Below are 27,080 nucleotides of genomic sequence, written 5' to 3' on the forward strand. Positions count from 1 at the left end.
GAGTTCCTTTTATTACACAGTTGAAAAAAAAATGGAGTTGAAAAAATAGAAGTCTCTTTCAGGAAGGAAGATTAGTTGGAATAGTTTCTGCTAACCCCTTTCTTTTTCACCATGTGGTAGGTTTGTTTTTCCCCCCTACGTTCACATTACTAGGTTGAAGTGACAAAAGTCCGATTTTCTGGGGACGGAGAAGCCTAACGTGTGCTTCTCCAAGAGACTCCGAGAGAAGAGTTGTGTGAGACACACAGGAAAAAAACCCGCTATCCTCCCTTTTCCGCATACATCCACAATTAGCTAGTCTTGCTGTGATTGACAGGAAAGACAGGATATGCCCCTCCCATCCAGACAGCATGGACAATTTCACTCTCGATATACTCCCGGCGACGGACAGGATTTGAAATTGCGATCTCCCGGCGCTAGGGCGAATGTTTTTCTGTTGCACCCCTCAGCCATCCTGAAACAGATCTGATTTTTTTAATGACTGTGTGAACACAAAAATCAGATCTGAGCCACTATCATATTTGGTCCTTGATACATATAGATACATATAAGAACGGGCTGATTGGAATCCATGTGGATTTTTCCCCAAACATTTCAATAAATTGTAAGGAACCTTCTGAATCTGAGTAACTTTTGAAACAATTGTCTGTTTCTGTGGACACAGGCGTTCATCTTCAAGACAAATATGGGTCACTGGTGGTTATAAATATGAATCATCAAGATAGATTTGATGTAAAAAATCGGAGTTGGGCACAAAAGCTTGTAATGTGAACGTAGCCTTTAATATTATACAATGCATTTAATTCAATTCGGATTCAAGTGTTTACTTTTGTGCATTTTGTATGGATTTGTACATTTTGTTTTCTTGTAGATGTTTCTGTGATGTTGTGAAAATCCATCACTTCATTTGTTTGTCACATTTGGACATTTTATGTGATGCCACTGCAATGTGGCAATTTTTTGGTTGCTCATTTCTCGGTCTGGAAACAAGGAAAACTCTTTGGAGCTGCCCCGCAATTTCCAGCAGCTTTTTGTTGCACTTCCTGTCTATGGCACGTTATGTCTGGTGCCGTCTTCTGTGTTTATGTGGAAGACCCAGAGCTGCCGCTCAACTACGGGGGAGGACCTGATGAAACGCTGAACTCAGATTTACTCAAGAACAGGAAAAAAATGAGATTTTTTTAAACTCCTGGTTGTAAAGAACAATCCAGTATGAATCCATATCCATGTGGAAATACTGATGCTTTGTACAGCGCTTGTTTTTTCAGAGTCACTATCTCATTGGTTCGTAGTCTTTTTCCAACCCTTCAGACATCGGATTCGATACTGGGCATTCTCTTGTAGACGCGTCGTGTACCACCAGCACTCATTGCTCTTGGGGCAGGGAATGTGCCAACTGGGGAAAGGGCTACATAAGGCATCACATGCTCGGGGTAAAAGAGGTCAGGTGTTGCCACCCCTATGCCGAGCCCCTTGCTGTCGACAACTGGACTTAATGTAAGTGGTACCAGCTGTTTGTAAATGTCCGTGGCGCTGCGACCGTGAGCCAGGCGCTGGTCATCGCGGAGCGTCTGCAGGAAAGGGTTCTCCGTCGGATGGCCTGGGTACATCGATTTGCTGCGCCGACCAATGCCAAGCCCGCTAACACCTACTGAAGCAAGCGTGTGATTGAGCTGTGCTGACTGGCTCTTTGGAAGCTTATCCGGGACCATGGTGGATGTGTGCAGGTTAGTGTGAGGAGTGCTGTCCTGAAGGCTCACACGTCGTGAAGAATTCTTTTGAGGCAGGTTCTCATAAGAGTGCTGTCGATGGATGTAAATACCCTCGTTCTGATAGTGGCTAATGAGCCCTTCACCTTCTTGGTCACTCTGGGGAAGGTAGGCCATGAAGGAAGCATTGGGATGTGGTAGAAATGCACAGAAGCTCCTGTCTACACTCCCGCCTCGAATGGCACCTACGTTAGGGTGCAGGAACTGATCCTCACTGATGTCATACAGGTTGGCAGAGTGCAGACAGGCATCACAGCGATATTGAGGAGGTCGCATGGTATAAAGCCCAGAATAGCTGGAGAACTTTGACAGACAACTACGGCAGTGGGTTTGTCTGTGGTCCTGGGCAGGAGTGGTCACTGCTGGACCCAGTCCTACCCCGCCAGGTTTTCCGTAAGTATTGTACTTCTTCTCCTTGGCAGCAGTTGTGGCATTCTGCATGACGTCTGGCTCATGAGCCTGAGGAAACAGGTTGCTGTTAAGCTGAAGTATTGGCTGTTGCTCTGAAGAAGATGAAGGGCGATGCTTGTTGTCTCTGTGCTCATTGAATATGTCTGGGTAGTGTAGTCCATGCTCCTGATCTACAGAGTCAATGGTGTAGATCTGGCTGCTCTGACTATTCTGGGAATAGATCTGAGCATTGTGATTGCTCTGTTCTCTGGCTTGACTGGGCAAAGCAGAGAGTTCCACGTCACTTAGGTCCCGTGGCAGGCGGTTACGCTTCCGGAGTGTGTCTTTGACCTTGTGCTGCTTCTGTAGGTCCATGCGGCCAGAGCAGTCAGACACATCTGAGCGTGCAGGCAGGTCTTCAGGCAAATACCTCTGGCTTTTCATAGTTGCATGTGACTCAAAGACTGATGCAGAGGAAGGTGGAGAATTTTTGGTAGGTCCTTGGTTCTGTCGCAGAGTTTCGACTGACTTCTTCCAGAGAGCACGGGACTTGGAAGCTGGTACTCCTGAATCACCACCACCACTACCACCACCTCCCGTGCCTCCACTACCTGGCACACCAGGCTGGGCATCAGCTAGGCTAAGGGCACACTGACCAGGCAAAAGGGTGTTGTTTAGAGGCTCTTTGTGGCGATTTGAAAGCATGGTGTTGGTATTGTTGTAGATTGCGTCTTTTGGAGCAAGGTTATTGCCTTTGCCACCAGTCATAAATTCTAGCAGTCCAGATGTTGGAGGGAGGATGCTGGAGATGGGCTGTTTCGGTGATGTTACCCCCAGAGTGGTAATCTCTTTGGCCGATTTCAGCAGGTGCAACATGTTGGCCTGAGGACTGAAATCCAACTCAGGAAGCTTCTTCATCTCAATGTGAACGCCATGAATACAACTCCAGATACCCTAGACAGACACAGAGGCATAGAAACAAATATTTATTGATGTTTTTCTAGGGATGAGTAACATACCGTATTAGTGTTCATCAATCAGGGGCCTCATGGAGTGTTTTATTCATCACGTGGTTTAGGATGATGACAAGTTTTACAAATACAGCCATGAGTACTATATCAGACTGATATCAGTAAATCCCTAGGTTTCTGCATGTTCGTTAGATTGTATTCCTTACTCTGCTTATGGTAAAGAGAAGTCCAGGTCGTCCCGAGCACAGTCCAGTGAAGCAGTAGCGCAGTCGCCAGTAGAACAGGTGCTCCCAGCAGAAGGTGAAGAGAGAGAGTGCCATGGCAGCTGCCAGCATGTAGAACACACCAGCCATGTTGTCCACATCCAGCTGACTGCTCATCACTTCATTTTTCTCATTATGGCAGATACCCGTGAGCCACTGAGCCTCCAGCTCTTCCATCTCACCTAGTACAGAATAAACAGACAAATCTTTGGATGAGCTCGCAAACAAAATCATTGATTAATACATTCGCACAAATACAGATGTAAACACACTGAATGACCAATGTGGGAAGTCTTGACATCTATGCCTTAAATATTTGTACACTGGTAGATATGAAAATAAATGGTGATAAATCCTACCATCTCCAATGATCCCTAGAATGGCAAGGTCCACAAACCGCTTCCAGTAGGATCCTTTCTGGAGGGCGATACCGTAACCAGTGGTGGCGAAGACATAGCCGCTGCCGATGGTCACCAGTTTACAGCCGTCATCTCGCCCTGCCATGTAGTTCAATACAGCTGCGTCGTAGATGAATGCATCCAGCTTGCTGTGCAAACCAATAATGAAGACAGCTTCATGAAGACAGCTGCAGGTTGTGACAGGTTACAACTGAGGAACTGAATGGAATTAGAGAAATTCTACTTAATGGCAAAACTCAGTGATCTCAATGATCCACAGGAAGCAAATACGCAAGGCTGGTGAGGTCGTACCCCGTTTTGAGGCTGATCAATGCATCCTGGACGCCAGACTGGTGGTATTTGACCATGTACTGGTGCATGTCTGGGTAGTTCTTCCTGATGTTCCTCTCAGTGCTGCCATTTGGGACTGTACCGAACCGAAATGGCGGTGAGAAGGAATATGGGCTCTGGAACTGGAAAAACCAAGCAAAACAATTTGGGAAAGTTTACAGAGACTTTAGGTAGCACAGCAAATGGTGGACACGATGCTAAAGTTCTTCATTAACAGACAGAAATAGACCTGCCAACTCTGAAGAGGAAGACTGCGTAATCTCAACAAAGCTGTAAAAATGCTGTACATTTTCAGTCAAAAAAAGTTTGGCGGCATCTTTAATAAACATAGTTAGTTATAGACTGGCCTAAGGTTGGCTACGGAAAACATACATTGATAGCTTTTATTTCACACTAATAAATGCAAAATACTCTCCATTTACTGTGACAGGAAAAAAGGACTTTTGATAAGAGTACTGGCCAAAACTTTACTAAAGTGAGATGGAGGGAAAGGGGGTGGGACTTCCAGGGTGTTGGTTAATAGTGAAGACAATCAAAACACCTATGCAACTGTCAATCATTCCAGGTTCACATGTTGAGAGGCTCAGCTGCTGTTTTATTTTGGATGGGAAATGATAAACTCTATTGGCGTATTTTTGAGCGATGATTCGTAGCAGTGTTCTGCGATGTTAAAATGCAGAGCTCCTATGCAAAATGCGTGCAGGTTGGCAGGCCTGTGATGAGCTGTATAAGAAAACACAGTCATACTTTTCTGTCACTGAGCCCAGTGACCTGGTCCACAAACTCCTCCTGGATCATGAAGGCAGCCAGGTTCGCAGTGTAACTGGCCAGGAAGATCACGGCAAAGAAGGCCCACACGGACACAATGAACTTACTGGTCGTGCCTCTAGGGTTCTGTACTGGTACAGAGTTATTGAATACGAGACCCCACAGGAGCCAGATGGCTTTGCCGATGGTGAAAGAAGGACCATGAGGGTCTGGAGAGAGAGGAAGAGGTTCGGACAAATACTTCAGTCATCAGACCTTAATAATAATCAGCTGGTTACACCAGTAGAATGTAATCTATCTCTGTCCATCGCAGCCTGGCTTCAAGCTTATGGACGAATAAAAAAAATGAACAGTTGCACCAAGTAGAAGCTGTAACATAGCGTTAGGGTGTAACTTAAAACACTGTAGGAGCAACATGTGAACGAAAGACAAAACTATCAAATACGCTGAAGTGGTGCAACCATCTGCTCGTGTAGTTCAGTTAGCATTTTATTGACTGTATTATACAGAGACAGAAAGAAAGACCATGCATATACACAATAAATACAAAAACTAATTAGCTTGCCAACTAGATGAGTAATTAAACAGACAAAGAAATAGCCAACAGGAAGAAATAAATTAAGTAAACAGAAAAAAGGAAGAGAAGGAAAAGAAAGCGATAAAGATGGAAAGAATGAGAGACAGCAAAACAAATAAAGAACGAGAAAGAGAGACAGAAATAAAAATATATGGGTAGAAAAATTATTAAAGAAATAGACAAAGAAATAAATTAATGATTAAAGAAATAATGAATAAAAGAGAGAAAGAAAGGTGCAGGCAGAAATAAAAAAAAAGAATAAGCAAGAGACAAATAATGACACAAAGGAGGACACACGGAGAATGAAAGAGGCATGAATAGATAATAAAAGAAAGAACTGAAGGAGGGATAGATCCTGGTGTATTTGGGTGATGTGGGTTTGAACCTTTGCCCTGCGCGAGGTTTCTGTTGAAGCCCAGGGGACTGATGAACTCAAACAGGAAGACGGCGATTGCGGTGACGATGAGTAACATGACGAACATCATCACCCACACCGACGCACTGAATGGCTCTACAGGAAGAGAAAGAAAGATGACAGGAAGTCAGTGAGAGGAGACAATATTTGACAGGTTTTTTTTTTTTTTGAGAACTCTCAGATTTACCCAGGAAGGCCGAGGGCGATACGGTTCCGTTACTGCGGGAAACCATGACACTGATCCCCGTCTCCACGAACGGTACGGAGAAGTCAATGACCTCTGACCTCTCCTCATTTATGGTCAGTGAACCAACAGCCATCACTGCCTTCTTATAAACCACCTACAGAACAAAGCCGAGCGCGGAGAGGAGGTGTATGAGCTGCACACATCTGCGGCCGTGTTTATGTGACGTTAACGTGTTAAACCCTTGTTGCTGTATTTACTGACCTCGCCCACCATGCCGTTCCACACGTTGTTGATTTTCTTGCCGTGTTTGCCATTAGTCACCAGGTAAAGGTCGTATGTGAACTTTACGTTCCTGGCGATCTTCTTTAGGATATCAATACAAAAGCCCTTACAGCACTGCTTTAGATACGATCCACCTGTAGTGTTACTGTATACACACACACACACACACACACACACACACACACACACACACACAGAAATGTATTACCTGTTCTATAATCTAAAAAAGGCAAAGCTTAAGCAGAAAGAAAGAAAGAAAGAAAGAAAGAAAGAAAGAAAGAAAGAAAGAAAGAAAGAAGTGGAAGAAAACGGTGATAGAAATAAATAAATAAAATGGGACAGAAAAAACAAATGAATAAAGAGAGATGAAAGTAAAGATGGAAATGAAGAATTAGATAAATGATAAAGAAACAAATAAATAAATAAAAGGCAGACATAAAATGAATGAATGAGAGACAGAATAAAGGCATAATTAATGAGGTAGAAAGAAAGAAAGACTGACAGTAAGAAAGGCAAAAATAAATAAATAGGCTGAAAGAAAAAAACGGGTAGAAACAAAACCAAAAAACAAACAAATGTAGAAATAAAAAAGAGACAAAAATGAAAGAATGAAAGTAAGAAAGGTTTAAACAAGCAAAGAAATAAACAAGGCATAAGTAAATAACTCAAACAAATAAATACATTTGATGGAAAGAAAGAAATTTTAAAAATTACAAAAAATTATCTGCAACAAAATTTTATCGGCTGCAACCCTGATGTTTCTGAGAGTCTGATGCTTTGAAATGGTGATGTTTAGGAGTCTTAGGTTTCGTCCACATTAATATGTTTTAGTTTTAAAGCAAAAATGATCTCCGTCCAGACAAGTTTTAGCTCTATATCAGAAATCACCTCCGTCCACACTCGCATGCCTGAAAACGCAGATCACGTGACCATTCACTTCCACTGGACATGCTGGTACACTGGTTTGTTTTCTTCCAGAAAAGGGTCGCGTGATAGGAGCGTGACAAATCAGGGAAGGACCTGTCGTGACTGATGAGACCCAATCAGGAAGTGAACATGGGTGCCTGTGTCATGGTTTACAAATGTCTCTGTTTTTCCCATCGACACTGAAACATTAAACCCCGGAGTTTTCACACTTAAACGAGACCAGCAGCGTTTCCTAAAGTCTCCATTTCTGGGGCTCGGAAACTCAGGAGTCGTGTGGACGCCAGGCGTAAATGTAGCAAGAGTGATGCGTTTTAAGACTAAAACTTTATTAATGTGGACGTAGCCTTAATCTTCAATATGGTGATGTTTAGGAGAGTCTTACTCTTTGATGTGTTTCCTGCAGGGGACAGAGTTACGATTGCATGTCCCCGTCAGAATGTCCACGTCGTCCACGATAACAAACGGCTTCTCCTCTAACGTCACGATGCTCAGGTGATTTTCATCTGCTTCTGCGTCTCCAAAGGAGTTGTACCGAGGCCACACGGGAAATTTCAATATCAGTGAATGGTTCTCCCAGCGGCCCATCTATAACAACACAACACACACACACACACACCGTATTGTTCTTTCAGTCACTTCCACCCTCAGACTGTTGTTAATGTGTGAGACAGTCTAATGTGTGTCCATTTAGCACTGATGTTTTGTAATTGTCTCAAGTGTGTTTGCATTGTAGTGTGTGTGTGAGTGTGAGAGAGAGCTCTGTCAGCACCATCGCCTCACACCCCTGTTCTAGCCCAGTGCAGTGAGAAATGATTAGTGTGGCACTCTTCACACACTCACTGCAGGGTTTCAGAGATTGTGTGTGCAAAAGAAAATGAGAGAAAAAAAGAAAAGAACGAAATAAAGACAGGAGACGACTGGTCTCTCTTCTGCAGGTTTCTTTTGTTTGCACTGCTCCAATGCCTAGAGCTCAAGTGTCCTTGAAACAAGGGCTGCTGAGTAAAATCTGCAGAACTGGAGAGCTACGCTGATATGGTTTGAGAGTGGTAAAGGATTTTCTCCAGGCCTTTGTCCTTCTGATGGGTTTTTGGCTGCTTTGGTGGTCTGTAAGTGCGGCTTCCACAAGAGAACTGTGGTACAAACTGTCTGTACTACCCCCGCTCACCTCAGGACAGACAGATATGGCTATAGCTCCCACTTGGGCATGCTCAGTGTTGAGCCTGCTTCATGTATCCTTCTGAGGACCAAATACTGGAGATGATCATCCCAGTTGTCACTATCGATGACCTGGTAGGCTGCACAGCAACCTTCACAACTAATGGACTGAAAGGTTGTTGGAAAGTGGCAGGAGCCCCATGCAAGCCAAACTGAATGACCATAAACTGGAAAAGCCCAACAGAGATTTGAAGGCAGTGTTCTCCCTGGTGTTCTCCTCTGATGCCCAATGTGGGAGTAAAAGTAGCATAAGAATCTTCTCGAAGAAGCCAGTGATGCAGGACATTAGTTAACCCTCTGGGGTCTGAGGGTATTTTCTGGCACCCTAATGATTTTGTCATGATCTGATTTTGTTGTCAATTTCAACAAATCTAAGCAGTATTTTCAAAGTCATATGACTTTTTTGTATTCAGCACAAGTTCAGCTACAATAATATCTCTTCAGTATGTATTCCATGATTGTACTTTTTAAAAAGGCCAAGAAAAAATAATTGTTTGTTTCCGGTTACCCGACTGACCGTTTAAAAAATGCCCCGACCCTAGACTTTTTTGTTAGATGTTTAAAAAAAATGTATTTTCGCCGACCAACAATAAATTTTGAAAAAAAAAAATATCTGCATTACGATTTGCATAATATTGTCGATCTGACAAATGACTAATTCTAAAACGCATATATCGGACAAGAAACACTCATTGATTTCTCACGGCCTCAATCTGACGTCATGACCTCTTTCCGGGAAACTCCGGCTTGTGTTGTACACAACGCTAGGCATCATGGCGGCCAACGAAGTGTTCTCGATTACCGTGATCGGTTGCGACCACACGGAAGATTGTAAGACAATAAGTTCATTTTATAAGTTTTCAACTGTAAAAGAACTCTATGAACATTATCATCCTCCGCTGGACGAGTCATGCAAACAGTATACACACAGCGCCCAGGCTAACGGCGGTATCGATATCACAATGTTCTTTGTATTCATATTAAACATACAAGTTCACAACATAGTGTTCCTAATAAAGTTAAGGTTCAACATTTGTAGTTGTTATGTTTATAGTTCCTTTAAGCGTCCGAGCACTCCATATTTTATCCATGGGCTCTGAATCCTGTATTCCACAAGCTTCACTGGTTTTCTTAGGCCTGGTTCTGGATGGTTGAGTCACAGAATGACACTTCCCCACTATGTGCCACTGTTTGTCCCACACCTAAAATTTATTTAAAAAAAAAAAAAACTACCTACCCGGTATTTTGTGTGATAAAAATAAAATAAAATAAAATAAAAAGACCTACCTACCTACCCTATTTTTTTTCAAGATGTAATAGGAAACAAACAATTATTTTTTCTTGGCCAAAATAACAGATAAATGAAGATGTTGTAAAAATCAGTTTTAGAACTGTGTTGGAATGTGTGAAAAAACATGACCTTACCCATTGTGATGAACCGTTTTGGTCACTTAAAGTGATTCTGTTCAGTCTTAGGACTGTATCAAGCACAAAAACTTAAATCTGCTCCACTGATTTGAACTGGCCATCAAAAATTTTATGTCCTATTGTTTTGGGATAAAGGGTTGGCAGTGGGAGGGGTATTCAATGAGAAGAGTAAAAATTTCCATTCCATTCAATGAGAAGAGTGAAAACCCTTCCCACTGCCATCTCTTAATCCCATCAGGTCAAGTCCCAATGGGTAAGGTCATGTTTTTTCACCCGTTCCAACACAGTTCTAAAACTGCTTTTTACAACAGCTTCATTTATCTGGTATTTGACTTTATTTTGGTATTTGACTCTATTCAGTGCATCTTGAAATTAACTCTTGTACTATTTTACTCAGTTCAGAGTCACAACCATCTCTGTTACTCTGTTACATAATTACTCTAATTTTGCTCCCACTCCAACGCCAAATTTTACTCTCTAAACTCAAAATCAAGCAAAATTCACTATTTTTGAGGAAAATACTTTTAACTCTAGTAAAACTACTCAGTCATTTTTCCCGTGTATGCACTACAGTACATGTGTATCAACCGATCTGCTCATAATAAATAGAAGAAATATTTACGCTTACTCAAGTTGATCTTTGGCTGGATCGAGTGGAAGTTAAAAAAAAAAGGGAAAAAAAAGGGCACCGTTCATCGTCAGTGTCGCAATTCTCAAGATTGAATTGAATTGCTATCCTGAATTATCCAAAGCACATAAAATCTGCGTGCCATCAAATTTTAGCTCCAAATAGCCGAAACTATGTCTGACAGATTTTATCCTGTTCATGGTGGGTGTTCCCACCACAAAAGAGAAACCAGTCAAAACCAAAAGAGTGAAAGTGATTATCATGAGCTTACCATGTGAACAGTCTTTTATGAATGTGTAAGTGGGCGCTCAGCGCTCCGACTCTGGTGTGACTGAGTAAGGTGACAAGTTTTATGTTTCATCTAATTTAGGTAATTTAAAAACTATAATATTATTTGCCAGTGGACACATAGGAAAGTATAAAGTTTGTCAATATGCTTATTATGCTTGTATGATAATAAACTCATGAAGATATTTATCTAAATACACGACCTACTCATTCTAAACCTGTCGAGTTTCACTGGGGAAGCTCTCAAGCCCAGAGTAAGCATCACACTGGAAGACTGCATTGAGCTTATGGAGGTTCATGCCCATCTGAATGGAGTTCCCTTTTACGGTAGGTATGATAATGGCACATTAACAATTATCTAATTTGGATACTAACAATTTTTAGACAACTGAGCAGTTGAGGGTTCAAGGCCTTGCGCAAGGGCCCAACAGTGGCAGTTTGGTGATGCTGGGATTTGAGCTCACAAGCTTCCAGTAAGTATCCCGAATTCCTTATGACTTCTGAAAAATAGTGCTGCTTTATTCACTGTAGGATCAATCATGCCTCTGTTCCCCATAGTGGAAATTTCTGTCTTGGGTTCCTCGATCAGTCTCTCTGGTACTCTGTATGGCCTCTGTGGAATGTGTGTCTGATCGTTCATATGAATGGTGTGCTGTAGAAGATGTGTTCTCCCTGCTTTCTGCAGGATCTGCTGCAGTAAAGATTGCTGGTTTTTGACCAAATGTTGAAAGTATATTTGCTCTTACTGCCTCCACCCTTCTATATCACAGGTCAACTCTTCATCCACCACCAAACACCATCAAGACCGTTCTTTGGGGTCAGCTAGAAGGTTCATGTTGTAGGTTTGCTTCTGAATGGTATACCTCCATACAGTGGATATAAAAAGTGTACACACCCCGTTAAAATGAGAGGTTTTTCTGATATAAAAAAATGAGACCAATATAAATAATTAAAAAACTTTTCCCATCTTTAATGTGATGCATTCACCATCAATGCTGAAAGGTATATCCAGGTTCTAGAGCAACATATGCTCCCATCCAGACGACGTCTCTTTCAGGGAAGACCTTGCATTTTCCAACATGACAATGCCAAACCACATACTGCATCAATTACAGCATCATGGCTGCGTAGAAGAAGGGTCCGGGTACTGAACTGGCCAGCCTGCAGTCCAGATCTTTCACCCATAGAAAACATTTGGCGCATCATAAAACGGAAGATACGACAAAAAAGACCTAAGACAGTTGAGCAACTAGAATCCTACATTAGACAAGAATGGGTTAATATTCCTATCCCTAAACTTGAGCAACTTGTCTCCTCAGTCCCCAGACGTTTACAGACTGTTGTAAAGAGAAAAGGGGATGTCTCACAGTGGGAAACATGGCCTTGTCCCAACTTTTTTGAGATGTGTTGTTGTCATGAAATTTAAAATCACCTAATTTTTCTCTTTAAATGATACATTTTCTCAGTTTAAACATTTGATATGTCATCTATGTTCTATTCTGAATAAAATATGGAATTTTGAAACTTCCACATCATTGCATTCTGTTTTTATTTACAATTTGTACTTTGTCCCAACTTTTTTGGAATCAGGCTTGTACTTTGTTGAAGCACCTTTTGATTTAATTACAGCATTCAGTCTTTTTGATTCAGAGTCTATCAGCCTGCCACATCTAGACTTGGCAATATTTGCCCACTCTTCCTTGCAAAAGCGCTCCAAATCTGTCAGATTGCGAGGGCGTCTCTTGTGCACAGCCCTCTTCAGGTCACCCCGCAGATTTTCAATTGATTTAGGTCTGGACTCTGGCTGGGCCGTTCCAAAACTTTTAATTTTCTTCTGGTGAAGCCATTCTTTTGTTGATTTTGATGTATGCTTGGGGTCACTGTTGTGCTGAAAGATGAAATTCCTCTTCATCTTCAGCTTTCTAGCAGACACCTGAAGGTTTTGGGCCAAAATTGACTGGTATTTAGAACTGTTCATAATTCCCGCCACCTTGACTAAAGCCCCTATTCCAGCTGAAGAAAAACAACCCCAAAACATGATGCTGCCACCACCATGCTTCACCGTAGGTATGGTGTTCTTTTGGTGATGCGCAGTGTTGTTTTTGTGCCAAACATACCTTTTGGAATTGTGGCAAAAAGGTTCAACCTTGGTTTCATTAGACCATAACACATTTTCCCACATGCTTTTGGGAGAGTTGATGTTTTTTTTTTTTTTTTTGCAAAATTTAGCCGGGCCTGGATATTTTTCTTTGTAAGGAAAGGCTTCCGTCTTGCGACCTACCTCGTAGTCCAGACATATGGAAAATACGGGAGATTGTTGTCACATGTAGTACACAACCAGTGCTTGCCAGAAATTCCTGCAGCTCCTTCAGTGTTGCTGTCGGCCTCTCGGCAGCCTCCCTGACCAGTTTTCGTCTCGTCTTTTCATCAATTTTGGAGGGACGTCCAGTTCTCGGTAATGTCACTGTTGTCCCATACTTTCTCCACTTCTTGACGACTGTCTTCACTGTGCTCCGTGGTATATCTAATGCCGTGGAAATGTTTTCATCCCCTTCTCCTGACTGATACCTTTCAACAATGAGATCCCTTTGACGCTTTGTAAGCTCTCTGTGACTACGTTTACATGCACATCCAAATCGAGCTGCTGTCGGTAATCGAGCTGAAGGTCCCAGCAGGGTGCCAGAGAAATCCAATCCTACATGCAAACAATGAAATCGGGCTATTGTGTGAGGTGCATTGTGCACCCGAGCCACAGGTGGCGCAACACGCCCCATCGTGTTGGTACACTTCCGGTTGTCGTCATGAAGAAGAGCTATTCAAGAGTGTAAACAAAGTTATCAGTTCTGTGTTCTCCATTGTGCGTTTTTCTCCCGTCCATGAATTTTAATATATTCAACTCCTTAAGCTGAATGAGCATGAACTCTGTCTCCTCATTGCTCCAGAAGTGCACGTTTCTGCTTGCCTGTGGCAGTGGGGGCGTGGTCAAGCGCCGGTCTGTGACAGGAGGGCGGAGCCAGGGAAGGTGAGTGGCAGAATCACTTCACCTGACGGTAATTAACCTGTGTTTGTGTGTCTTCCCAGTAACCGCGCCCTATTTAAGGAGGCAGAGGGAGAGCAGAGAGGACAGCTCATCCCGGGACTAGAACACAGCGCGCGCGCGCTTCTCTCAAGAATAAAAGTCGGCTGTTAAACTGAAAAGTCTGACAATAAAAAGCCTATTAGTACCAGAAGCTTTGTCCTGCCGTCCTCTGTGCTCCACCCACACTTCAGAGAGCTCTACATCGCCATTTTCACTTCTTCGTTTGTTCCTCCTGACCTCTTCTGCTGCTCGCTACTACTGTTGTCATGCCGACCGAGGCTGTTGTGTTTCCCGCTTGTGGTCTCGTCACTCGTCACTTCCGGAAGTAGCTCGACAACTAGCTCGATAGGGTATACATGCACAAAGTAGCTCGGCAGAAATCGCATAAACTAGGTCGTGTAGCTCGATTCCGAGAAATCAAGTTCGGTTCAATTTCAGCCGAATTAAGGTGTATACATGGCATTTTGAACTTCGATTTCAGTCGAGCAACGGCAGAAATTCGATTCTCTCTATGTGCATGTAAACGTAGTGTGTGAACCCTGGCTTTTGCTGGAGGATACAACTGAATAAATGTCTGAACTTTATTTGGGGTTAATCAGAGTCATTTTAATTGATGGTAGGTGTGTATCCAAAAAACCTGAATGCTGCAATTAAATCAAAAGGTGCTTCAACAAAGTATTAGTTTAAGGGTGTGCACACTTACGCAACCAGCTTATTGTACGTTTTTTATTTTTTATGTTTTTCCCTCTAACAGATTTGTTTGTTTTTCAGTTGAATTGTACAGGTTATAGGTCACATTAAAGGTGGGAAAAGTTTTGAAATTATTTGTCGTGGTTTCATTTTTTTTTTTTTTTTACATCAGAAAAACCGATCATTTTAACAGGGTGTGTACACTTTTTATATCCACTGTAGGTAACAGGACCCATCTTGCAGGCAATAGAATGTTGCTCCTGCCCCTCAGCAAACAGCTTCCTTGTGGAGGTGGGAAACAGGAGAAGGCTTTTCTGCCCAGGTTGGTACTCATGCAGACAGGCATGCTGATCATACCACCATGTTTGAGTTTGCTGAGCTGCTTGCACATTCCCTTAGGTCATTTCTTGATATCTCTCCAGGTGGTCTCTCATCTGCAACAGATACTGGACAATTTCCATTTTAGGCACCTGGCCCTTCTAGGTCTGGTGGTCCATGAATAGGCCAGCTGTACACCAGCTCCAAATATGAGAACCCAGAGGATGTGTGGTCCCTCTCTTTATAGAGAAAGCAGAAAAGGCTGCTGCTATTCATCAGAGTCCCTGTAAATGGGACAGACTTGCTGGATCTGGTTATGAGTCCATCTGTTTGGTTCAGAGAGCTGCGATACCCAACTGGCAGTGAAGCCGCTTCAGGAGACAGGAAATGAAGTTGGTTCCGTGATTGGTCAGGCTTTCCTCAGGAAAACTGACCCTTGATTTTTTTTTTTTTTGAGGGGCTGGTTATAGCACCCAGTGGAAATGAATGAAAGAAAGAAAAGGAAAAAGAAGGAGACCTCGCCTGCTTTAGAGCACTGCATAAACTGATTGCACCTCGGAGAAATAAGAAGTCATTAAAAGAACGCGTGAGAGGGGAAGTGATTGGGAAAACAAGAGCATGAGGAGGAGAGAAAGAGCGAGAGAACACCTAAAACTAATGACAGGAAGAGAGAACGAGGCTAAGAGGAGAGATTATTATGTAGAAAACCAACGCATTATTTAGTCAATTAGCTAAATTAAGCGAGACGTGAGAGAGCAAACTGAGGAGACTGAAACGATCCAAAAACACGAGTGAAGGCACAAACAGAACTCATTCAGGAAATAATGATTCAGTGTAGAACACAACACAACTCAACCATCTCTATCTCTCACACACACACACACACACACACACTTCGGTGAGTGTGTGTATTTATACATGCCATTATACTCTTCTTGTTGAGGGAAACGTTCAGTGCAAGCATTTTATTTGTATTTGAGATCATTTCAGCTGAACGCGGTGTTCATAAGAGCGCTGTGGTGTGTGTTATATCATCACACCGTGTTTGTGTGGAGGTCTGGGAAAACTTCACATTTCTCTTCACAGTTTATAACTACACACTCAACTGCACTGCAATCTCTCTCTCTCTCTCTCTCTCTCTCTCTCTTTCTTTACATGAATCTGGAACAGAAGAAATATTAGGTAAGGAACAAAGCGAGGGGTGGTGGGGTGCTGTTGGAGGAAAAATCATCAACAACCACAAGAAAGCGAGAAAGAATGAGAAATAAAGAGGAAGGGACGCAAAAAGAGACAGACAGATAGGAAAGAAGGATAGAAAATAGTACCACACTGATTTGACAATGTGAACAATTTCTGATTTACTCTAAGAACAAAACCTCACGCTTTTTTTTTATCCGTTTATAGTAGGCATATCAGATGAAAACTCAGTCCAAATTGATTGAAACTGCTCCCACTGAATTCAGAATTGAATGCACAACAACATACTTTCAACAGAATTAAAATATGTTTATCCGTTCCTGAGATATTACAAATCAAAGATTGAGAAAATGGCTTAATTTTTAGAAAACGGCCATAATATTATGTATTAGGATCTCATGGTCCAAAATGGGCCTCAGTGAATGAGAGCAAAAGTTTTTTCTGAATAACTTTTTTTTTTATTTTTCAAGATATTTACATGGATATTAGCAGGCACATAGATGGTTGTATATTGAATACAAAGTTTGAAAAATTAGTAAAAAACAATTATGCAAAATATCATTTAATTAGCATTAATTAGCATTAATTAAAATGCTAAATCGGTACACTCTCTTCTTCAAAGTTTCACCAAATGGCTTTAATTGTGCAATATAAATCTGATCTTAACTCTCATTTATACATCATTAAGAAGAAGAAATCAATGTTAATTATAAAATATGCATAAATAAGCACTGAATGTCATTCACATCTACCATTCTCTTTCAAAATAAAAAAGTAATAAAAGATTATTTCTAATCCCCTCTTTGTGCTCTGTAGGCCTTTGTATTTCTAAGTAGGGCCTACAAGTGTTTATATCCATCCATCCATCCATCCATCCATTATCTGTAACCGCTTGTCCTGTACAGGGTCGCGGGCAAGCTAGAGCCAGTTTCTGGTTTCCCCCACAGTCCAAAGACATGCAGGTTAGGTTAACTGGTGACTCTAATGCCGCTTTTCCACTACAAACGCGGCTGAGTCGGGCTGAGTGGGGCTGTTGGAGTTGCATTTTGACTACAACCGCGCTGAACCGTGCTGGCTGGAAGTGGGTGGACACATTGGGTGGAGTTAGGAAAGTGGGTGGACGTCACGTGATGTCGTTAAGCAGCGCAAACAGTGACATCAGTGATCTTTTAAGCGGTAGTCTCACAACCCGGATAGTAAACAATAAACATGGAGGACATGGAGTCGTTAGTGTTGCTGGTCTTGGTGCTGTGGCTTGTTGTCACCGACAACGCCAACAGATACTGGCAAGAGCGTATAGATGAGGCGAGGCGCATAAGGCTTCAGAAATTCTCGTAATTCGTAATTCTTCTTCTTCCGGGTTTGCGGTGTTTACAGATCCCAGCGCGCTCGCGGGGCGTGTGTGGGCATGTGAGGACACTCCTCCTCACCAATCAGTGCACAGGGGAGTGTCTGCTCACGCCCCCAGCCTCACTCGGCTCGCTTCAGCCCCACTCCAAAACGGTGCGAGTTTTAGGGGCTAAGCAGGGGTGAAGCGAGCTGAGTCGTGCTGGTTTTTGGTAGTCGAAACGCGAGCCGTGTCGGGCTGAAGTGAGCTGAAGTGAGCTGAAAAAGGGTAGTGGAAAAAGGCCATAAATTGACCGTAGGTGTGAATGTGAGTGTGAATGGTTGTCTCTGTGTCAGCCCTGCGATGACCTGGCGACTTGTCCAGGGTGTACCCCGCCTTTCGCCCGTAGTCAGCTGGGATAGGCTCCAGCTTGTAGAACAGGATACAAATGATGGATGGATGGAATACATAAACATGATACAATTAATTAATTAATAACATTGTCCCATTAAAGTTCACCAAGGACATCGGAGAAGACGCATCTTTATCAGAGACTTTGTCAAAGATTTAACTTTTTTTTTTTTTTCTTTAAAATATGAAGCTTTTTGTAAACATGGCAGATGAGTGCTCGGTCAGCTTATCCTTCAAACCTTGAACATGCTTTCTTTACAGAAAAGACAATTTGAATATGCAGCATATTAACACCAGCACACTCATTATTTCATTAATTTGACAAATCAAAATAGGAAATCAAAAGCATGATGAAATCACCTCCGTATGTTGTCTCACACACGTGTTATGATTTCATGGCCTTGACTTCGTAACTCATAGCCACAGTATGGACACCATTTCTTTTAAAATTAGCTAAATGTTTTTGTATCCTGTCCATACATTATCAGGGTCGCAGGCAAGCTGGAGCCTATCCCAGCTGACTACGGGCGAAAGGCGGGGTACACCCTGGACAAGTCACCAGGTCATCACAGGGCTGACAGACAGACAACCATTCACACTCACATTCACACCTACGGTCAATTTAGAGTCACCAGTTAACCTAACCTGCATGTCTTTGGACTGTGGGGGAAACCGGAGCACCCGGAGGAAACCCACGCGGACACGGGGAGAACATGCAAACTCCACACAGAAAGGCCCTCGCCGGCCACGGGGCTCGAACCCAGGACCTTCTTGTTGTGAGGCGGCAGTGCTAACCACTACACTACCGTACCACCACAATTCCATTGAATTGAATTAAAATTGACACTCGCGTTTCTGACTTCCAGTTTTTTTTAAATCTCATTCCGACCCCTAAGATCTCAAAATTTTTCATCAAAACAACTACAGTTATATTCTAAAATAGTCATTTACATCAGTGAGAGAACATCGCTATAAAAGTTATTGGATTGATTATTCACAAGTAATCCAGTCGGAAACTGATCAGAAGAGAGAGAGAGAGCCTGAGTGCTTTCCTGTGACCTCAAAAAGCACCGGCAGTTTACCGACGTCATGCGAGTTGTACCAACTTCAACCTGCCGTTACTCCCAAAGTACTGAACAGATCTTAATGAGAGAAATTTCTTTGAAAAGCAGAAATTATACGCTTTTTAATGATAGTATTCATGATAGAAAGTATTCAAGAGTTAAGCAATGACAGATTTGGAAACTTAGATGAGTGTCTGGATGGACAATTTTCACAGCGCGCCCAGCGAGCGTCTGATACGCCTATTATAGTCACATGTAGTTCATTCCTGCTCTTACTGATGCTATAGCAGCTCTAAACAGTCGTTCCTTCACCAGTCTCTCAAACTGCTGCTGACACCACACACCTGCAGACTGTTCAAGGTTCCATTTCCCAACCAAACCCCGCCCCCAGTATTCCCGGGACAGACTGCACTGCTCCAACCAGGAAAGTGAAGGGGGGGAAGAGAAACTCACCTTCTCCCATTCTCTCTCTGTGTTGAGGACAATAACCACCAGCTTCGGGTTCACCTGATAACCATCGTCCATGAATGACAGATCTCTGCCCTCCAGATTTACACCCATCATATACCTGCAACACACACACACACACACACACACACAGAGTAATGTTACTCTTTGAAGACAGAATGAAAAGAAGAACAGAAAGCGAGAGACCAAAAGAAAGAAAGTCACAGGTAGGTAGAAAAAAGCCGGAATTACAGCATGTGTAGCCGTACGCGGCGTATAGATTGTTCCAGCTCTCACAGAGTCATTTGTTTTCATCTGGTGCGCCTCTGTGACGGCTGCTCTCGCTCAGGTTAATGAGGTATTTCCTTGTTAGTCAGTTTCACAGCTCCTTATTTTATCTTCTGCTCCATGATGGAGACCTGCACAGCCACCCTGGGCTTCTTTATTCAATTGGTCCACTTACCATTTCCTAAAGTCTTTTGGCTCCAGTGCTTTTGGAGAATTTTCCAGCAAGCTATGCAGATGCATTTATTGCTAACACTGCGTTTGTGTGTGTGTGTGTGGAGTTTTTCAGGGCTCCTGTGGATTAAATAGTCGTCGTTAAAGGTGCTTTTTTTTCTTTTTTTTTTATTGTGTGCAGGTGCAGATTCAACCTAAACTCTAAACTCCCAGTGCTCACTATTCCAGGGAGTGAACACATACAGAGTGTTTCGTGTTTCTGAACTGAAAGCCCTGGTGTATTCACTTTGATTCTTTAAGCAGGTGAGAACACGACGATCGCAATCGGGTGCGTCTCGGCGAGATCATATCGGCCCAGTTCTGAAAGAAAGCGAACTGACTCTGAATCGACTCACCTCCAGGAAGTGAATTAAACACGACGTGTATTTTGAGTCACCGCATTTTTTGTTTTTTAACGCGAGCTGCTAAACTGAGCCGAAGCACAGAGAGAAAATAAACACTGAATGTGACGCAGACTCCTAGTTTATACACTACCGTTCAAAAGTTTGGGGTCACTCTGAAATGTCCTTATTTTTGACAGAAAAGCACTGTTCTTTTCAATGAAGATCACTTTAAACTAATCAGAAATCCACTCTATACATTGCTAATGTGGTAAATGACTATTCTAGCTGCAAATGTTTGGTTTTTGGTGCAATATCTCCATAGGTGTATAGAGGCCCATTTCCAGCAACTCTCACTCCAGTGTTCTAATGGTACAATGTGTTTGCTCATTGCCTCAGAAGGCTAATGGATGATTAGAAAACCCTTGTACAATCATGTTAGCACAGCTGAAAACAGTTTAGCTCTTTAGAGAAGCTATAAAACTGACCTTCCTTTGAGCAGACTGAGGTGGGGTTTACATTAGACCGTGTCAGCGGATCATCAGATTAACGTTTTTAAAACGATTCGCGTGCACACAGCAACGCCAATACACGGATACGCTCGGCTCCGCAGGCATCCTGCGCTCCAAATCACTCCGCCCTGAACAGCGAGTGCCCTCTGGAGGGTGCGCACTCCGGCCCTGCGCAGCTCACAGAGCGCGCGAGTGAAGCGCACGAGCAGTGATTCGGGACTGAGCCGCTGTGTGTGTGATCCCAGTGCGTATCGGGCATGCGCGTCACTTACCACTTGCAAGTGGAAGGATGGCAAGCCTAAAGACAATCATAACTACACAATGGGCAGTATTTGCATCAGTATTTGCAGTATTTTCATACTTTTATACTCTTTAATGAAAGGTGATACAAGGCGGAAGTCCGCGCCGTTTTTCAGCAGTCGCATCACATGACCAACGCCAGCGAATCAGGAAGGTGGATGTCACAGTGACGTTGTCCAATGACGACGCCAGCTAGAGCTCAGCACAGCGTATCCGCGTATTCTCAATGTTTACACAGCACCGGACCAGACACGATCTGGATTGAATACGTGGACCCTGGCGGATTCCCGTTTCCCGGCGTTTCCAGGCGTTTTAATGTAAACGGACAGTGCATCCGCGAAGAAAACGAGACAGATACGGTCTAATGTAAACTTGGCCTGAGTTTCTGGAGCATCACATTTGTGGGGTCGATTAAATGCTCAAAATGGCCAGAAAAATGTCTCGACTATATTTTCTATTCATTTTACAACTTATGGTGGTAAATAAAAGTGTGACTTTTCATGGAAAACACAAAATTGTCTGGGTGACACCAAACTTTTGAACGGTAGTGTAACTGATAATTATCGAATCTTTTATTTAGCTCCGGCTCAGTACTGGAGTTCTCGATACTTGAGTGATTATCATTTCTACACACACTTGATCGAATTTGACATTGTTCCTTTGCTGCATTTCCGACCAATGATGACATTTTTCAGCCTCGCACGCCTCTCGGACAGCTTTCTTGCTTTTTGGCTCATTTATATTATTCACACAGGAAACAAAAAGGATCAGTTTTGCTGTGATTCAGACTCGACACGCAGACTAATAACTGTGAAAGCAGCCTAAAAATCTCAGAGTGACGCCTTCTTTTAATCTTGAACAGAACGAAAGTTATTTTTCTTTCATTCAAAGTGAAAATACAAATTAAACTCTTTCAGTGTGTTAGTGTCGTGTCCTACAGTCATAAAACTCAATGTTTGCCCATTATAGTTTCATGGTTATGATAATATTCAGCACTGTTAGTTAGCAACTGACTGCAGTAAATCACCCAAATCATCCATGTGACAAAATTGTGCTCTGATCTGATGAGACCAAGGTAGAACTTCTCGGGCATATTTCTAAAAGATATTTTTGGTGCAAAATACAAGACATTATCACCCAAAGAACACCATAGCCATGGTGAAGCATGGTGGTGGCAGCATCATGCGATGGAGCTGCAGGTTTTCAGCTGGAACTGGGGATCATGGATGGCTCCAAATACCCCAAATACAAACCTCTGTTAGACAGCTGAAGTTGAAGAAAATTTTCACCTTCCAGCATAATAATGACCCACAGTACGAATCCAAATCAACAGAGAAACAGATTCAGAAGATGATCAACATTTTGGAGTCAGAGCCAAGATCTAAATCCTATCGAGATCCTGTGGAATGACTTGCAGAGGGCGGTGTACAGGAGATCACCCTGCAGACTGATGGATTCAAATCTTTTATTATTTCAATACTCGTAAGCCCACCATGATTTAGATGTTCTGCCGTTCTTCAGAGACACTTTTTTCCCCAGCTGCTCTTTGCTGGAGGGGTTGTGCTGATCTACCTTTCTCCTTAAAATACCCCAAAAGTGTTCTGTTAGAATCGCGTCAGTAAGGAGACATTCTTGGGCAGGCCGTAGTTTTCTTTAGAAACTCTTGCGTGATTTTGGCAGTGTGCTTTGGATCGTTATCATGCTGGAATGTTCCTCATCTTCCAGGGTTCTGGAGACTGGGAATCATCTTGTCAGCCAGTATACCGGTTTATCCACAGGCTGATCTCCCCAAAACCTTTACACTCCTGCAGCCCCGTATCATACCCTCACGCTCCCACCACCATGTTTCACTTCAGGACTGTGCAGTCACTGTGCTAGTCCTGGTCAGGTTCACGCCAAACATGCTGGACCCCAGCAATCTGAATCGAACAAATTTATCATGGTCTCATCTGAGTGAGGCACCATCTCCCAGTATTCATCAGGCTCCTTTTCGTGGTCAGTTTTGTTCCAAAGAGCAAGAACATCCCTCCCCCCAGACGCTGCCTGTAAAGGTTGACGTTATGCGATGACCTTCACGCTGTCTGAACAGTCACAGTAACTCTGATTTCCACTGCCCAGTCTGAAGCACTTACCCATCTGTTTTTCAGAGCTAGATTATATGTCACTGTAGGAGGACGACCACTGCGGCTCTGAGGCTCGTTCTATTCCTCCTGATTACTGCTGCATCTGTTTCTCCACTGATTTTTACTTGGCCACCGATCTTCCTGCGTCCTTTTCCATCTTTGTGAAGTCTCACAATCAGATTCTTCAGTTCCTCTAGGGTTTCTTTTCCATGTGGAGCCATGATGCAGAGAGACACAGCCCACAGGTCCAAAACTGAGAAGGTTCTGGTGCTCACAGGCCATTTTATAACCATCTTCATGCAGTTTAAAGCTGACTGGAAATCACAGGTGGATTCAATTGTGTTGCGTCGAGTTTCGACTTCGGGGTCTGTATTTTCAGTACGGTATTTTTTCTCGAGTGTTCACAAGAGGAAGTCCTCTACTCGTCAATTTAGAACTAATGCAAAATCACTGGAAGGTGATCCAATTTTGAATCAGTTGGCATTTAAAGTGATATTCCACACGGGTGTACTTACTTGTGTCGTATACTGTTCATATGCTGGTGATTATATAGTGATTATTGCTCTACCATTTATTTTTGTTCTTATGTTTGTTCTTTAAAAAAAAAAGAAGCAACTAATCTTGTTTTAATCATCCTGGAGCGTATTTCAGCAGCCACACAGCATCGAGAAATAATGATGTAATGTCATTATGATGTTGTACAGTATACAGCGGGACTCATATATCACCACCCGAAAAGGCAAACAGGCCTCGCCTCTATTATACCCGAGCAGACGCAGGGAAAAATCAGCTCCTTCCTCCAGCATCTAAGTTTAGCTCCACCTACGGCTTGGGCCACTTCTATCACACACACACACACACACACACACACACACACACACACACACACACACACACACACACACAAAACAAGTCAGAGATTGAGTGTTCTCAGGACCTAAGGCAGATCACAAGTCTCTTCTTCATGCCGGATGAGCCGTCATCGCTTTTCAATACACATCATTATTCAAACGTTTGCGTTCTCTATCAGGACTGCTTCATTTTTTCAACTTTTTTTTTTTAAACTTCAAATCACACTGTCGCAAAGCACCATTTTCATATTTCCTTCGCCGAGTCCCTGTACAGGGCTCTGTACTACAAGCTGCTCAGATTTTCATTATCATGCCCCCACAACTCCGAGCCAAAGTCCATAAATCAATTTCTAGGAAAATGCTCCCGGTCAGATGTTATTCCCACGTTAGCGGATTCGGATGTACCTGGAGGTGGGGGAGCAGACAACCATCTGGTTCGAACACAGTCGTGTATGAGTGGCAGTGATTATCCTCATCCTTCACTTCACTCATAGGTCAGAGAAGAGGAAGAGGTTCCTCTCCCTGAGCCCGGAGTTCTTCAGGGTTTCAGAGTCAGACTCAGAGACTCAGACTTGGCTTTTTTTTTTGTATTTAATTATTATTATTATATTTATTTATTTATTTTATCATGAGCTGTTCTTTAACTCATGATTTTTTTTTTATCCGAGCAGTAAATCCCACATCGGATCCTACGCTGACTCACACCCCAGTTCATCACTTCCATCAGGTGTTGTTCAGGAGGTTCAGGACTGTGTGTGTGTGTGTGTGTGTGTGTGTGTGAGAGAGAGATAAATAAAGAACCGAAAAACAACACTGCAAATGCACTACACAGAAAAGCACCACTTTTTAAATATGAATAGTAAAATATTGTTATTATGAATATAAACCCATTGAATTTTATTCGAGCTGCTCTTCGAGCTACTGTTGAAATGAGTGAAGTTATTACGCTGCGTTATTATAATCTTGTTTTCGTTAGTCAGAAAGGATTACTGTTTCCTTTTCTGAATTTTACATTTCATTACCAAAAGAGAGATTTTAACAGATTTATAAAACTACACGACTTTTTGAGTCCATTCGGAAAATAAACATGGCCCATTTGTAAGCACATCAGGGCTTTTATACAGAAATTAATGAGTAAATAATAATAATAAAATGTTATTGCAATTTTATTTTTTTATTTCTAATATTCCAACAACAATCCAGAAAACTTTCATTTTAAATGACAACTGTACATTAGTTTTTTTTTATTTTAATATTGACGTTACGGCGGCACGGTGGTGTAGTGGTTAGCGCTGTCGCCTCACAGCAAGAAGGTCCGGGTTCGAGCCCCGTGGCCGGCGAGGGCCTTTCTGTGTGGAGTTTGCATGTTCTCCCCGTGTCCGCGTGGGTTTCCTCCGGGTGCTCCGGTTTCCCCCACAGTCCAAAGACATGCAGGTTAGGTTAACTGGTGACTCTAAATTGACCGTAGGTGTGAATGTGAGTGTGAATGGTTGTCTGTGTCTATGTGTCAGCCCTGTGATGACCTGGCGACTTGTCCAGGGTGTACCCCGCCTTTCGCCCGTAGTCAGCTGGGATAGGCTCCAGCTTGCCTGCGACCCTGTAGAACAGGATAAAGCGGCTAGAGATGATGAGATGAGATGAGATATTGACGTTACAATTTTCGTCCAAATTTTGCCATGATTTTTTTAAAGATGGCATTAAAAAATTTTCAATCAATAAATTTTTTTTGAATAAAATTTTTAACATTCGTACATTTTTTTATGCAAACTTTGACCTTAGTTGTATTCATAAGTTTGACATTTTCATCTCATCTCATTATCTCTAGCCGCTTTATCCTGTTCTACAGGGTCGCAGGCAAGCTGGAGCCTATCCCAGCTGACTACGGGCGAAAGGCGGGGTACACCCTGGACAAGTCGCCAGGTCATCACAGGGCTGACACATAGACACAGACAACCATTCACACTCACATTCACACCTACGCTCAATTTAGAGTCACCAGTTAACCTAACCTGCATGTCTTTGGACTGTGGGGGAAACCGGAGCACCCGGAGGAAACCCACGCGGACACGGGGAGAACATGCAAACTCCACACAGAAAGGCCCTCGCCGGCCACGGGGCTCGAACCCGGACCTTCTTGCTGTGAGGCGACAGTGCTAACCACTACACCACCGTGCCGCCCCAGTTTGACATTTTATAATTTAAATTTTGACATTAGGGGTTTTATTTCTTTATTAATGAACTTTTTTTAATTCAACCTTGGCTTTTTTATTTCAATTTTGAAATTATTTTGAAGTTATATAATATTTTTTTAGCTTCAACTTTGAATTTAAACTTGGTTTATTTTTTATAATTACAACTTTGACTTTTTAATTTATTCCTCATTAATTTACTTTAAACATTAGATTTTTTAAATTAATTAGTTTTTTTTTTTAAATTCCAACTCTGATATTTATTTAGTTGTGGGGTTTTTGACTTTGAGAGTGTTTTGTTTTTTTTAAAATCAATTCCAACTTTAATATTATGATTAAAAGTAAACTTTTACATTACGGTCATTCTGTATATCATACATTTTTAACATGTTACATTTTTGTGTGAAAAAACTGAAGAAATGTATTTTAGCTTCAGGCATAAACAGAGCAAACGGAGCCACACCTGCTACACTGATGTGGCTCTGTGTGTGTGTGTGTGCGCGTGCGCGTGCATGAGCGTAGTTCATACATCAAAGTTCACCACAATGTAAAAATGAGCATTGATTTTGCCCCCAGCGGAGTCGGGGCACTCTGTTAAAGCAGCGTGTCAGAGAGTGAACATGTTTCACTCTCTAATCACACACCAGACGAGCTGAGGAAAAAATAAACATTAAACCAATCATTTACATTATATCCTAAATGACAGGAAGACTGTAAATATATTTTCTAAGATTGAAGAGTGTTTTGAGGTTCGGACCGACCGTCATGAATATTCAGGACAATGGAGGAGCGTGCTGTAAGGGATAAAACACCAGGGGGTGTGCTGAAATAGGAAAATAATCAACAACAGAGTTGTGAGATGAAGCGGGGCTACTG

At 42.5% G+C, this 27,080-nt stretch overlaps 1 protein-coding gene across 1 annotated transcript in view; it reads right to left on the reverse strand.

The window, feature by feature from the left end:
• Positions 1-1,260: 1,260 nt before the first annotated feature.
• Positions 1,261-27,080, reverse strand: part of grin2ab (glutamate receptor, ionotropic, N-methyl D-aspartate 2A, b) — a 191,662-nt gene continuing 165,842 nt past the window's right edge. Inside the window, exons 3-12 of the mRNA XM_060898552.1 lie at positions 19,397-19,511; positions 7,681-7,883; positions 6,351-6,516; positions 6,090-6,243; positions 5,873-5,998; positions 4,890-5,119; positions 4,104-4,264; positions 3,753-3,940; positions 3,337-3,575; positions 1,261-3,113 (exon numbers count right to left, since the gene is read on the reverse strand). Of these exons, the coding sequence (XP_060754535.1) occupies positions 1,308-3,113; positions 3,337-3,575; positions 3,753-3,940; positions 4,104-4,264; positions 4,890-5,119; positions 5,873-5,998; positions 6,090-6,243; positions 6,351-6,516; positions 7,681-7,883; positions 19,397-19,511 (3,388 nt within the window). The 3' untranslated portion in view covers positions 1,261-1,307. The remainder of the gene's footprint in view (positions 3,114-3,336; positions 3,576-3,752; positions 3,941-4,103; positions 4,265-4,889; positions 5,120-5,872; positions 5,999-6,089; positions 6,244-6,350; positions 6,517-7,680; positions 7,884-19,396; positions 19,512-27,080) is intronic.

The sequence above is a fragment of the Neoarius graeffei genome, chromosome 18 (assembly GCF_027579695.1).
Source record: "Neoarius graeffei isolate fNeoGra1 chromosome 18, fNeoGra1.pri, whole genome shotgun sequence".
Taxonomy (NCBI): domain Eukaryota; kingdom Metazoa; phylum Chordata; class Actinopteri; order Siluriformes; family Ariidae; genus Neoarius; species Neoarius graeffei.